We start from the raw sequence: 14,761 nt of genomic DNA on the forward strand, positions 1-14,761 counted from the left end.
AGAAATGAATGGAGAGGAGCGTGAAGCGAAGCCACGGCCACGCCGAATCCATGGACCTCGCCGGACCGGAAAGCAGCCCCAGACTTCTAGACGAAGGGCCGGGGAAACAGCACTGATTGACACGTCGTTTTCTGATCCAACGGTCACCGTGGTCACCGCCCACCCGGAGTCGGAACGGAAACCGAACCCGGGGCAGGGGAAGGGGAAGGGGGGAACAGTAACGCCAATGGCATCACCAAATCAAATTCAAAATCAGTCCAGTCCTCTTCCTCCTCTCCCTGCTTCGATCGATTCTGCTCTCCAGCTCACCGCCAGTGCCCTGCGCTGCCCATCACTCACTCCTGAGTCCCTCCCCCACCCACTGCTGCTGCTGCCTCTTGCCTGCCGTGCCACCCTACATAAACCCCCGGCATCCCCCTCGCTGTTGCCACGCCACTTCACTCCTCCCTCGCTTCAAATCGATTCGGCGCTAGCGAGCGCCGAGCAGCAACGCCAAGGCGGCGGCAGCAGCATCCAGCAACAGCAGCCGCTACCTCCCTTTGTCTAGTTGTCTTCCTCCTCCGGTCCACTCCTGCTTGCTAGAGTGCCTAGCCTCATGAGGACCCCAAGGAGCCTCCTTCCCCTCCTCCTCGTCCTGCTGTCCGCCGCCGCGCTGCTCACCGTCGCCGATTCGCAGGAGCGCAAGAACTACGTGGTTCATCTCGAGCCAAGGGACGACGCCGGCGGCGACAGCGCCGGTTCGCTGGAGGAGTGGCACCGGTCCTTCTTGCCGGAGGCCACGCTGGACTCGGCGGCGGATGACGGCCCGAGGATCATCCACTCGTACAGCCACGTGCTGACGGGGTTCGCCGCCCGCCTCACCGACGCGGAGGCGGAGGCGCTGAGGAGCAAGGAGGGGTGTCTGCGGCTCTACCCCGAGGAGTTCCTGCCGCTGGCGACCACCCACTCGCCGGGCTTCCTCGGCCTCCACATGGGCAAGGACGGCTTCTGGAGCCGCTCCGGGTTCGGCCGCGGCGTAGTGATTGGGCTCCTCGACACCGGCATCCTGCCCAGCCACCCGTCCTTCAACGACGCCGGGCTGCCGCCGCCGCCCAAGAAGTGGAAGGGCACCTGCCAGTTCAGGTCGATCGCCGGCGGCGGGTGCAGCAACAAGGTTATTGGCGCGCGCGCGTTCGGGAGCGCGGCCATCAACAACACGGCGCCGCCCGTGGACGACGCCGGCCACGGCACGCACACGGCCAGCACGGCGGCGGGCAACTTCGTGCAGAACGCCGACGTGCGCGGCAACGCGCACGGCACGGCGTCCGGGATGGCGCCGCACGCGCACCTGGCCATCTACAAGGTGTGCACGCGGAGCCGGTGTTCCATCATGGACATCGTCGCCGGGCTGGATGCCGCCGTCAAGGACGGCGTGGACGTGCTCTCCTTCTCCATCAGCGCCACGGACGGCGCGCAGTTCAACTACGACCTCATTGCCATCGCCACGTTCAAGGCCATGGAGCACGGCATCTTCGTCAGCGCTGCGGCCGGCAACGACGGCCCCACCGCGGGATCCATCACCAACGGCGCGCCGTGGATGCTGACGGTCGCGGCGGGCACCATGGACCGCGCGATACGCACTACCGTCAGGCTCGGCAACGGGCAGGAGTTCGACGGCGAGTCGCTGTTCCAGCCCCGGAACAACACCGCGGGGCGCCCGCTGCCGCTCGTCTTCCCCGGCCGCAACGGCGACCCGGAGGCCCGCGACTGCAGCACGCTGGTGGAGACCGAGGTGAGGGGCAAGGTGGTGCTGTGCGAGAGCCGCTCCATCACCGAGCACGTCGAGCAGGGGCAGATGGTGTCCGCGTACGGCGGCGCCGGCATGATCCTGATGAACAAGGCGGCGGAGGGGTACACCACCTTCGCCGACGCGCACGTGCTGCCGGCGTCGCACGTGAGCTACGCCGCGGGGTCCAAGATCGCGGCGTACGTCAAGTCGACGCCCAAGCCCACGGCGACCATCACGTTCCGGGGCACGGTGATGAGCTCGTCCCCGGCACCGTCCGTGGCCTTCTTCTCGTCGCGCGGGCCGAACAAGGCGAGCCCGGGCATCCTGAAGCCGGACATCACCGGTCCCGGCATGAACATCCTGGCGGCGTGGGCGCCCAGCGAGATGCACCCGCAGTTCGCGGACGACGTGAGCCTGACCTTCTTCATGGAGTCCGGGACGTCGATGTCGACGCCGCACCTGAGCGGCATCGCGGCCATCATCAAGAGCCTGCACCCGAGCTGGTCCCCCGCCGCGATCAAGTCGGCGATCATGACGTCGTCGAACACGGCGGACCACACGGGCGTGCCGATCAAGGACGAGCAGTACCGGCGGGCGAGCTTCTACGGCATGGGCGCCGGGTACGTGAACCCGTCCCGCGCCGTCGACCCGGGGCTGGTGTACGACCTCAGCGCCGGCGAGTACGTCGCCTACCTCTGTGGTCTGGGCCTCGGGGACGACGGCGTGAAGGAGATAACGGGGCGCCGCATCGCCTGCGCCAAGCTGAAGGCCATCACCGAGGCGGAGCTCAACTACCCGTCGCTGGTGGTGAAGCTGCTGTCCCATCCGATCACCGTCCGCCGCACCGTGACCAATGTCGGGAAGGCCAACTCGGTGTACAAGGCCGTGGTGGACATGCCCAAGGGCGTGTCCGTGGTGGTGCGGCCCCCGATGCTGCGGTTCACCAAGGTGAACGAGAAGCAGAGCTTCACCGTGACGGTGCGGTGGAACGGGCCGCCGGCCGTGGGCGGCGCCGAGGGGAACCTGAAGTGGGTGTCGAGCGAGCACGAGGTCCGGAGCCCGATCGTGATACCGCCGGCCAAGGCCGCCGCGTAGGCGTAGCTCCCCAATTCAATCTGCTTAACGGCCGGCATGACCGTGCTCGTGTCGTGTCGTGTCGTGTCTCCAGGGAAGAAGGTCATGAGTACTTCAGTAGCGGTAGGTAATCATGAGTGTGCCCCGTGTACGTATGGCGAAGGAAGTAGGCATCATGCGGCTGTTGTATAGGCAGGCAGGGTACCCGATCATCATCTGTGAAGCAGCAAGCTCAGCTGCAGTGGCAATGGCAATGGCAATGTCGCGTTCGTTCTGTATGTAAAAAAATGGCGGAAATAATTAATCGTTTCGAAAACCCCCATCTGTTATGTTGTGTTCCATCTGCTAAAGTACCACCACTCCCACAACCTAACCTATACCTATTGCTCCGTCTAGAATTTCCATGGACGGCTACTGCTCCTACTTTGCAGGACGGTTTGGGGTCCTCCGTCCTCGTGACCATGCTACGATGCCAACGCGTCTGGGTTGGCGACTTGGCGATGGCAAGGCCATAGTAGGCTTTTGATCTCGTTCAGTACCACGGCACTGTGTGTCTTTCCACTTGCACGATCCACTCCCGCGCCAACAAATCGAGCTCTGCTTGTTGCCTTGTTGGAGCCGGAGCTCCAAAGAAGACGACGACGACGGCCATTGCGTCCCTGCCTGCCTGCCTTGATGGGTGCTGGTGCTGCTGACTCGCCAATCGCCATTTCTCCACTCCACCACCATTGCTGCCAGCCAGGCACGGAAACGTCACAGGAGTAATAGCGAGAGGTTGCAGAGGAGAAGAGCAGTGCGAGCTCGCGCCATTTACATACTCGAAGACGCGTCCCCGTCCGTCTCCATACGGGTACGAAGGAAGGAGCCGCCATAACTCCCGGTTTGAAGTGCCTGACGAAGGCTCGTCCATTTCGCTTTATGGCGGCAGCATAAACACATCACCTTGCCCTTTCCAGCCTGTAAAAATTCATTCACTTCCTGCGCCGCCGGACGCAGGCGCAGCAGCAAGTTACTGCTGCCGTTCTATCTGTACGTGCAGGCAATTGTTGCGTTCTGATTTCTGAACCTGCCGCATACGGTACACGTACGAGAAGCTCAGAGACGACGCCGACGAGGAAGAACAGTTTCAGCCGCGCAAGCAGGATCACAGCGGTTTTAGTTTACGGCCGTTAGTCGCGTCGCAAAGCACGTTGACGAGCGGTAACAGGACCTTTTGGGCTTTGGGCGTACGTGTGCTGTGCGCCTGTGCTAACAGTTAACGACTGCACTGTTCGGGGGGAAAACCCTGCTCTGTTCTCGCTACCACGCATGTGACAGTGTATTTAGTGGGTAACAGCGGCGGAAAATAATAAGTAGGGACGCTGTGGTGGGTGCTACTGCTACCGGGTGTAGTGGTAATGGTAGTAGTACTGAGATCTAGCTTTCCCTCCCTTCATCACCGCTTCACCGGCTTGACCGTAAAGTTAGTTAACGCCATCATAACATGAGCTACCTGCAGGCACATGAGCCCAATGCGCTCAGGCACGCATTAAGCTCCATCGGCCTTGCATTGCAGGAATATAAACGAGGTTCACACACAAACGCGCGCCCGCACACAAACACACACTGATCGGTGATCACAAGTCTTCAGCTCGAAGGCAGGAAAGAGGATGAGATCAGTAACAAAATAGTGGATGATGCCCTAGACGGCAAGCGGAACAAAGCTCCTCGCAACGGCGACGATTCAGCAGCAAGAGTTGTTATCTTATTGTTTTCATCTTAAGAGGTGTTTGGTTGGGGTGTTAAAGTTTAACAGGTAGTGTAACATTTTCATTTTATTTGACAATGAGTGTTTAATCATAGTCTAATTAGGTTTAAAAGATTCGTTTCACAAATTACTTTCTAACTATATTTTTAATTTCGTAAATAGTTTATATTTAATATTTTATGTATGTATCTAAATATTTGACGTGATTGAAGTTAAACTTAGCGTAGCAAACCAAACGGCGACTTACCCAGATGGAAACTAAAAAGGGCGCAGCAGGCTGCATTGCCCAGTGCCATACCACTCTTTTGTGCCCCATTTCACTCGAGTATCCGCCGTGGCCGTGACTGTGGGCTACATGGCTGTCCCATGATCACGAGCCAAAGCGAGAAGGATGGCAAGGACAGAATGAACAGGAGAAACAGATGAGGTTAGTCGCGTTGTGCTCGATGCGCTGATGAACTAGAGTCTGCGCACGCATGGCGATTTATATATATTTATACTAGCGAGCTTGTTCGTGTGTTACAATAGAACATATTGAAGTCAATCAATTGAGTTATTCTGCATTTAAATCAGAAACACAGATATGTATTTCCTTCATAACTAAAAATAATAAAAATATCCTCAAATGAGTCAACCAACTTTAATTTAGTTATTTTTTAAAAAAACATGTACTAATATTTATATCTCTTTTATGAAAAAAAAATCATGATAATTTAAAGACAGTATATCCTATTTAGATCTCCTAAGAAAAACAAAAATGAGATAGAAAAATAAGAATGAGATGCAAACACTTTGGATTCTAGAAACCAACTATCTACACCATACCTAAGCAATAATCACTATAAGAAAAAAAAGATCTATACAAGCTTTTTTTTCCCCAAAATCTAAAGTCTACATTCACTATCTAGAATCCAAAACCTCACTATAAGAATAAGATCCAAACAAGCTTTAATTGTGTATTATAAATATTACTTGACTCATCATAGGATTGGAACTACGTTTTCAGTTCTTTTTAGAACAGAGGTATCAATATTAATAATAATATAATATATAAAAAAGAAAAGGCACTGGATCTGGGGAAAAAGGGCCCCGTATTTTTCTTTCACGGAAAGGTCACATCCCGATCCATTGCTGACTGCATCTGCCAAAAGTGACCACGCATGGAAACGGGCCGTGGAGAGCCACGGTGGTCGGCGCTTGCGTTCGCGCTTGCGTCAGCTGCCGTTCCGTGCTCGGACATGTCGCTTTGAGCCTGCACGATCATGTCGGACACCTCACTTGTTCGCTAGTCGCTACCCTATGATAAGTCCCAGGAAGCACAAGCACTGCACTAGCCACTGGATACACAGGGCATGGAAGCATGGAGCCATGGACGCCACTTCCCTGTGCTTAGCCGCTTTTTGAACACTGATGAGCGATGAGAATCAACAATGAATGTCGTTGAGAGAGAGAAAAAACAGCACAGGCTGCTGGGCCTGGATTTGCTTGGTCGGCCTTCAGCCAGGTGCACAGCTAGGTCAACGAGTCAGCGAGATCACGAGGTGCACACTGCACAGCTCACACGCACCAGCAGGAGTGTGTGAGTGAATGAGTGATAGATGAACGAAACGGACCTTCAAGCGCCTTTGGAGCAGACAGCAGAGGCCGGGCGCTGATCCTGCCAGGAACAGCCGAACAGGACCGAGGCAAATGCAGTGCAACGCAATCCAGTGGCGAGTACAAACGAGGACGTCTGACTGCTGTGTGTGGGTGCATGCATACTTCATGCTTGGGACATGGGGGCTGGCCGGCTGGGGCGTCTCCGTCTCCGTCTCCGTCTCCACACTGCACAGGCACCAGGCGGCCTGGACCACGGAGGCACAACAACAGCGACGCGCGCTCGCGGACCGTACCCCGCCGTCCAGTCGCGGTTGCGACTTGCGAGGGGAGGAGCACCAGCAGCCTGCGGCCTGCGGAAAGGCGCCACGGCGTCAGGGGAGAGGATCGAGGTTTCAAGGGCCAAATCGAATGCTCTCGTGTTCCTCCGTGGTGTCGCGCCAGGGCTAGGACACGACAGCTGTGGTGTGCACTGTGTGTGTACCGGACTGTGTCTGTGCTGGAATTGAAAAATCATCGTACACCAGGGAATAGTCAGAGTAACACCTTGTTTAGGCCTTGTTTAGTTAAAAAAATTTGCCAAATTTTTCAGATTTTCCGTCACATCAAATCTTTATACGCATGCATGAAATATTAAATATAGACGAAAATAAAAACTAATTACACATTTTGGTCGGAATTGACGAGACGAATCTTTTAAGTGTAGTTAGTTCATAATTGGACAATATTTGTCAAATACAAACGAAAGTATTACAGTGTCGATTTTCCAAAATTTTTTGGAACTAAATAAAGCCCTAGCATAGCTTTTTTTTAGCTTAGGCCTTCTTTAGATCAATTTTTTTTAGACTTTGATACTGTAGCATTTTTGTTTTTATTTGACAAATATTATCTCTTAAAAGATTCGTCTTACGATTTACAGATACACTGTACAATTTGTTTTTATTTTTATCTATATCTAATGCTTCATGCATGTGCTGCAAGATTTGATGCGATGAAGAATCTTGAAAAGTTTTTGGTTTTTAAGGTGAACTAAACAAGGCCTTACATATAGGCTTTTTTTCAAACACATTTAGGGCCTTATTTGGTTTCGTGATAATTTTTATCACTTATCACATCGAATGTTTGGATACATACATGAAGTACTAAATATATACTATTTGCAAAACTAAAACAACAGCTAGAGGATAATTTGCAAGATGAATCTTTTGAGCTTAATTAGTCCATAATTGGACACTAAATGTCTAATAAAACCAAAACACTACAATATCTATTAAATTTTATCACCCCTAACTAAACACCCATTTAGGAAGGGTCTATTTCGGATCACTACACTAAAAGTTTAGTCCCTTCTTGAATAATAGGTCAAATATGAATTAATTATTTTTCTAATAAGTTCTAGTCATCAGTTAGTCTCTATTATTTTTGTTAGACCATGATTAATTTATATTTAGGTATTCTATTTGGTATCCAAAACATGAACTTCCCTCCAAAGGCAATACGTGACCCCATGTTTTTCTCCTCCTTTAAGGGCCTATTTATTGTCTCTTTGAAGGGGCTTAGGCCTTGTTTAGTTCGCAAAAATTTTCAAGATTCTTCGTCATATCGAATCTTTGGTCGCATGCATAAAATATTAAATATAGACGAAAATAAAAACTAATTGCACATGTTACCTGTAATTTGTGAGATGAATCTTTTGAGCTTAATTACTCTATGATTGGACAATGTTTGTCAAATAAAAACGAAATGCTACAGTAGTCAAAACATAAATTTTTGCGAACTAAACAAGGCTTTACTTGACTTCCGTTTTTTGTGCTGTAGTGGTACTATACTGAGGCCTTGTTTAGATGCACTCCAAAACCTAAAACTTTACAAGATTTTTCGTCACATCGAATCTTGCGGCACTTGCATGGAACATTAAATATAGATAAAAAAGATAACTAATTGCACAATTTACCTATAAATCATGATATGAATCTTTTAAGCCTAGTTACTCTATGATTGGATAATGTTTGTCAAATAAAAACAAAAGTGCTACAATATTAAAATCAAAAAAGTTTTTAAATCTAAACAAGCCCTGAAGCCTCCAGCCTGGCTTCACCTGCTTATCTTTCACGGCAGTTCGTTCCGGAGATGGAGAGAGAGAAAGAAAGGCTCTTGCTACAATACAACATAATGGTGCTTAAGGCTAGGCAAAATATCCGATATCTATTGTCCATACTCGAATTATTCAAACCCAGACCCAAATTACTTGAACTTGAGATACGAGATCCTAAATTCTGATAGCAATTTTGATTACTCAAAATTACTTTGGGTAATACTCCCTATCCAAACTACCCAAAGGTTTATTTTTCTCTTTGTATTAATCATGTGTTGTTAGTTGAACACTTTAACTTATCACTTTAGTAAAATATAATTCTCTATATCTGAACAAGTGACTATAATATATTATTCCCTGTAAATTGCTGTTGAAATTCTATATAAATTGTTGCTGAAATTATGTATTCATTATTGAAATTTAGTGTAATTTATTGTTTTCTATATATTCGAGTATGTTAAGTAATACCCGAATGCGAATTATCAGGTACCCAAATTTATGGATAGTGTTTTTTAAGGCTAATACCCGATCCAAAAAATGATTAATCCAAATGCCCAAGCGTAATGGTGCTACATTGTTTGTAGGAGGAGGTGAAGCGAGTGTGAGCCGCACCAAAGAGATGCTTAATGTGGCTCATGCTTTGTAGCCACCATCATGAGAGTCGGAGACACGAGCCCCAAATTCGTAGCTTCATCTCCATATGCAAAAAGAAGTTATCGGGTGGCTCCATTCACTTCCGTTGAGTGAAAATTTCGGACAAAATGGGGCAGTCATATAATCATCCATCGTGAGTAAAATGCAAGACTCAGTTGCATTCGTTTTCATCATCGTACAGTATATGTCGGAGGAAGTATTTATAGGACCCTAGCCTTCGTATTTTACACAAAATGATAATTTTACCTCTGACTCAAACAATTACAACCCTTCTCAACTACAAGGGCGAAGTGGTCTTTTTCTATATCTAAGTCTTCATTCTTCAATTTTGTCCACCGATCTTTTGGTAGGCTTTGTATTTTTGACTTAGTCGATTTTTGCTCCGTCTTCTTTCTATCTTCAATTGTCAAGCGAAGCCAAATTCTTGTCTTCGCTTAGCCTTGCTTTAGTTTTTCCTTCTTCTTTGGCGAAGATAGTTTTTTTGCAGCGAAGTTGATTTTTCTTGACGAAGTCAAAGTCACATCTTCACTCTAAGCAAACTTCGTTACAAAAATTATAATTCTAAATGCAAAATTTTAACTCTGAAGTTCGGGGTTGTTTTTTATGGCGAAGTTAAATTCCCATTCAATGTCAAAACTGCCACTAAAGCGATACCAAATTTTGGGAGCGCATGTTACTGTAGATGGAAATTACGTTGTTGCCCCTACAAAAGGGTCACACTTGTCATAATAGTCGGGTGAACTTGTGGCTGGTACTCCGGTCTATAGTAGCTAGCAGGTCTACTGAATAGATAGCTTTGTATGTCGTTTTCTTCTATAATCTATACTAGCATGTATTTTGGCCCAATATTTGAAATCTAGAGGCGCAACTATTTGGACCGGAGGGAGTAGGAGCTGGTGAAACTATTTTTTCTAGTTTCACCAGCTTAGCAAGGAGCCAGAGCTGCCAAATGAGTCCTAGTTTCTCAAAGCAGGTTGGGCTTTGAAAGCCCATATAGGTTAGGCCCAGTCACGACGGAGGCCTTGAGGGCTTTGGAGGCCATGGATCGAACTGAACGGAGCGTCGTTTCCTTTGCCCAGTTCGCGGCCACTCGTCGGCTCAACCGCTCCACCCAGACTCCCCTCGAATTCAGGGGAAGCGGCCGATCCGCGCGACGACGAACCGGGTACCGGGACGAGAGGAGAGGAGGCATGCACATTGCATGCACGCCCGCCGAGGACTGACGAGGCCACCACCACACAGCAGGAGCGGAACCGTGCCATCGGATCGAGGCAGGCTCGCGACGGACGATGCCCCAGGACGACGACGAGAGCATCGCCTGGGTGGGCACCGCCGGGGACGACGCACCGGCGGTGCTACTGCACGGCAGCCTGGACATCTGGATCCACGAGGCGCGGAACCTGCCGAACAAGGACATCCTGTCCAAGAGGATGCGGGACCTGCTGTGCAAGCCGTCGGAGGGCATGACCAGCGACCCCTACGTGACGGTGCAGGTCGCCTCCGCCGTGGTGGCGCGCACCTTCGTCATCCCCGACGACGAGAACCCCGTGTGGGCGCAGCAGTTCATGGTGCCCGTCGCGCACGAGACCGCCGCCGTCAACTTCGTCGTCAAGGACAGCGACGTCGTGGGCGCGGAGCTCATCGGCGTCGTCGCCGTCCGCGCCGACCGGCTGCAGACCGGGGACAGGGTCGAGGGCGCGTACCCGGTCCTCGAGCGCAACGGAAAGGAGTGCGCGCCGGGGGCCGTGCTTCGGCTGTCGGTGCAGTACGTGCCCGTGGCGAGGCTCACCATGTACCACCACGGCGTCACCCCGGGCCCGGACTTCGCCGGCGTGCCCAGGACCTACTTCCCGCTGCGCCGGGGCGGCAAGGTCACGCTGTACCAGGACGCGCACGTGGCCGACGGCACGCTGCCGGAGATCAGGCTCGGGAACGGCGCTTGCCGCCGGCACGGCCAGTGCTGGCGCGACGTCTACGACGCCATATCCCAGGCCCGGAGGCTCATCTACATCACCGGATGGTCCGTGTTCCACACCATCCACCTGGTGCGCGACGGCCACGGGGACATGGCGCTCGGCGACCTGCTCAGGAAGAAGTCGCAGGAGGGGGTGCGGGTGCTGCTGCTCGTGTGGGACGACCCCACGTCCCGGAGCCTCCTCGGCATCAAGATGGTACGCCGTACGCATGGTTCACCTGGCGGCTGACAAGGATTTCATTTCATTTCCAAAATATTCGAACTGCATTTCTTTCTTCAAATTTGATCTCTGTCCCAGACTTCATTTGGGATCTCATAGAGAAAAAAGAACAGAGCCTGTTTGCTTATTGGATTCTTACCTGTAGGAAGGTTACATGGGAACAAGGGATGAGGAGACCCGGAGATTCTTCAAGCATTCTTCAGTTCAGATACTGCTTTGCCCACGTTCTGCTGGGAAAAGGCACAGCTGGGTGAAACAACAGGTCTTATACATAACTATACATTCTGATGACCACATAAAATTAAGCATCCCTCTCTCCATCCTAATGTTTACCTGCAGCCATATCATCTGGGGTGTGCACTGATGGTAACCATTGGTTCCAGGAAACAGGCACTATCTTTACTCACCATCAGAAAACAGTGATCTTGGATGCTGATGCTGGGAATCATAAAAGGAAGATTGTTGCTTTTGTAGGAGGCCTTGATTTATGTGGAGGGCGGTATGATACACCAAGACACACTCTATTTCGGACTCTTGAGACATTTCACAAGGAAGACTATTACAACCCAAATTTTGCGGTGGGTCTAATTTTGCACATGTATCATATCAAATCAAACTGATTTAGTTGAGAACCTTATGCAATGGCCAGAAAAGAATTCCTCCCTTGTTGTCTTGGAACTTTGTTCCATTTTGTTTTCCTTTTAGGAGACAGAACCCGTCGCAGTTTGTTAGATCCTCATGTGCCAACCATTTACTCGCAGGTTGAAGATGCTCATGGCCCAAGAGAGCCATGGCATGACTTGCATTCCAAGATCGATGGTCCAGCAGCATATGATGTCCTGAAAAACTTTGAGGAACGCTGGTTAAAGGCATCAAAGCGCAGTGGTGCTAAGAAACTGTCAAAATTGTCGAGATCGCATAATGATTCGCTGCTCTGGATTGCAAAGATACCTGATATTATAGCTATTGATGACGAAATCTATTCAAATGACAATGATCCAGAAAGATGGGATGTGCAGGTAAGTCCTCAGAAGGGCTCCATAAACTGCAAATAAAAAATTCTGTCATTCATGGTGGAGCCCTGAGCAAATTTTACTTGGAAAGCAGATTTTCCGATCAATTGATTCGAACTCTGTCAAGGGTTTTCCAAAAGATCCACGGGAGGCCACTAGTAAGGTAAATGTACTAGATTATACCTATGCTGACCACATATGCAGTGCTTCATTGTTTGTACTTAATACAAACTTTTACTTTGATTAACAGAATCTTGTTTGTGGGAAAAATGTACTGATTGATATGAGCGTGCATACAGCATATGTGAATGCCATCCGAGGTGCTCAACATTTCATCTACATTGAGAACCAGTACTTCCTTGGCTCTTCATTTAATTGGGATTCACATAAAGATGTCGGTGAGCATAAAAACAACTTTTCCCTTCTGATCATCTAAATTGGATCCCTCACACCCCAATGGCACTCTCTTGCATTCAGTGGTCCAAATTGTGTTGATCCCCTCATTTTCACAAATAACACCAGAAACAAAGTAATTAAAGTACTACAAAATTCAGGACTCTGAAGTACAGTCATTGCAGGTGCTAATAATCTGATACCCATTGAGATAGCACTCAAAATTGCAAACAAGATTTATTCGAATGAGAGATTTTCAGCTTATATAGTAGTTCCAATGTGGCCTGAGGGTAATCCTACTGGTACTCCTACGCAAAGGATTCTTTATTGGCAGGTTAGGTCTTACAACCCTTCTATTGTCTGTGTTAGAATATGACTATGTATTAGGATTAGGATTGTTTCCTTGTTTAGGAGCAGTGAATTATCTATTCTGTAAACCTTTAGTCCTGCACCTCCCTCTGCTGAGAAAATTGGAAATTTGCCATTGCCAACAGTGGGCTTCGCAAATTTGCCATTTTCCCCCGTATATAAACACTCCTTTTGAAACAGCATAACTCATCTCATGTAATTCTTTTTCTTCCTTTTACAATTGTAGAAAAAGACAATGCAAATGATGTATGAGATAATCTATAAGGCCTTGAAAGAAGCAGGACTAGATGGTACATATGAGCCGCAGGATTACCTGAATTTCTTCTGCCTTGGTAACCGTGAAGCTGAGGACACTACTAGCACTTCTGGTGGACAATTCTCAGCCAGTAACCCACAGGTTAGAATTAGACTACAGACTGTTGTTCTGTTTTCTGCTGCTGATCACGGCACACTTTAGAAATGCCCAAAAATGAAGGATGTACTGATTCCTAAAAAAAATACAATTTTTCTGCAACTTGGATATCCAATCAGGACCAAGCTCGGAAGAATAGGAGATTCATGGTGTATGTGCACTCAAAAGGCATGATCGTGGATGATGAATATGTGATCATTGGGTCTGCTAACATCAACCAGAGGTCCATGGAAGGAACTAGAGATACAGAGATCGCAATGGCTGCATACCAACCCCAGCACACATGGGCAAATACACTTTCTGCTCCTCGTGGACAGGTAATATGCCTCAGTTCTGATAAGTTGGTAACTTGGTATTGCAGTACTGCCGTAGTGCTATCTTGTCTTGTGTATCATATTTTCTCTGGCAAAATGACAAAAACAGAAGTTAACATCACAATTCGAATTGTGTTATTTTCCTTCCAAGAACACTTAAGAGATTTTTTTTGGTAATACGTAGTAGATCTACGTATATTTTCATTAAGAAGAATGTGGAGTTTACAATGCGGGCCAAACGAGTGGCACAGGCATTTGCCACTTACAGAAATGGGACTATACATTAAACTAGCAATACCCAGAAAGATATCACTAGCCAACACCGTATATTCCTACGGAGGCAACACAGGAGAATAGTGTATTCGTGTAGAGACAAATGGGCTTTGCTAATCCGTGTGTGCTTTCACCTGCAGATTTTCGGGTACAGAATGTCTCTATGGGCAGAGCACATCGGATACATCGAGGAGAGTTTCACCATGCCGGAGAGTCTAGAGTGCACGAGGCAGGTGCGGCACATCGGACAGCAGAACTGGGAGAAATTCATCTCCAGCCATGTGACCGAGATGAAGGGCCACCTGCTCAAGTATCCCGTCAGCATCGATTCCAGTGGCAAGGTGAATCCTCTGTCTGGGTGTGCCACATTCCCAGATCTTGGTGGGAACATCTGCGGCTCATTCCTGAACATCCAAGAAAACCTCACAATATGAGCAGAGCTTATAGGTTACCGAAGTCACTGCGGGTGACATTGACAGCTTCAACATTGTGTCAGCAGAAAAGAAAGTTACATGCCTCCGGGATTGATTCAAGAGATCACCTAGCTTTCTGTAGGAAGGTCAACACCAGAGATTAATAGGTTAGTACTTTGTATCCAACAGCAGTGTCACCAAATGGTTCGTCAGTTCAGCTCCATAAATTGTACATGAACACATTATTGGATTTTTTTGAAAGGTAAACATAGTGGATCTGGCTCTATACTTTTTTCTGTAACAGTAGTTTCTGCAGCACATAAAAAAGAACTGTAGCTCACCTCCAGGTGTGCTACTACTTACAATTGTCTGACATATATATATATATATATAATGGAAAGAAATATCTGGCTTCACCATCTGGAACGAGGAATCAGACCACCTT

General features: G+C 49.0%; 2 protein-coding genes across 2 annotated transcripts; both read left to right on the plus strand.

Annotated features, from left to right (window-relative positions):
- On the plus strand, nucleotides 227–3,164 carry LOC8077980 (subtilisin-like protease SBT1.2). The gene has a single exon (XM_002465931.2). It carries the CDS (start codon nucleotides 596–598, stop codon nucleotides 2,861–2,863), a length of 2,268 nt encoding a protein of 755 aa, XP_002465976.1. The 5' UTR covers nucleotides 227–595; the 3' UTR covers nucleotides 2,864–3,164.
- LOC8085735 (phospholipase D beta 1) lies at nucleotides 9,625–14,602 on the plus strand. Its single transcript, XM_021451030.1, has 10 exons — nucleotides 9,625–11,105; nucleotides 11,275–11,391; nucleotides 11,513–11,707; nucleotides 11,891–12,148; nucleotides 12,237–12,305; nucleotides 12,393–12,540; nucleotides 12,721–12,869; nucleotides 13,131–13,301; nucleotides 13,436–13,633; nucleotides 14,044–14,602. Exons 1-10 carry the CDS (start codon nucleotides 10,224–10,226, stop codon nucleotides 14,335–14,337), a joined length of 2,481 nt encoding a protein of 826 aa, XP_021306705.1. The 5' UTR covers nucleotides 9,625–10,223; the 3' UTR covers nucleotides 14,338–14,602.

This window comes from Sorghum bicolor, chromosome 1 (genome assembly GCF_000003195.3).
Source record: "Sorghum bicolor cultivar BTx623 chromosome 1, Sorghum_bicolor_NCBIv3, whole genome shotgun sequence".
In the NCBI taxonomy this organism is placed as follows: Eukaryota; Viridiplantae; Streptophyta; class Magnoliopsida; order Poales; family Poaceae; genus Sorghum; species Sorghum bicolor.

Coding starts and splice junctions, on each gene's coding strand:
- LOC8077980 (XM_002465931.2), top strand. CDS start 596: ATGAGGACCCCAAGGAGCCTCCTTCCCCTCCTCCTCGTCCTGCTGTCC.
- LOC8085735 (XM_021451030.1), top strand. CDS start 10,224: ATGCCCCAGGACGACGACGAGAGCATCGCCTGGGTGGGCACCGCCGGG. Junction 12,870..13,130: donor AAAGGATTCTTTATTGGCAG/GTTAGGTCTTAC, acceptor TTACAATTGTAG/AAAAAGACAATGCAAATGAT. Junction 13,634..14,043: donor TTTCTGCTCCTCGTGGACAG/GTAATATGCCTC, acceptor TTTCACCTGCAG/ATTTTCGGGTACAGAATGTC.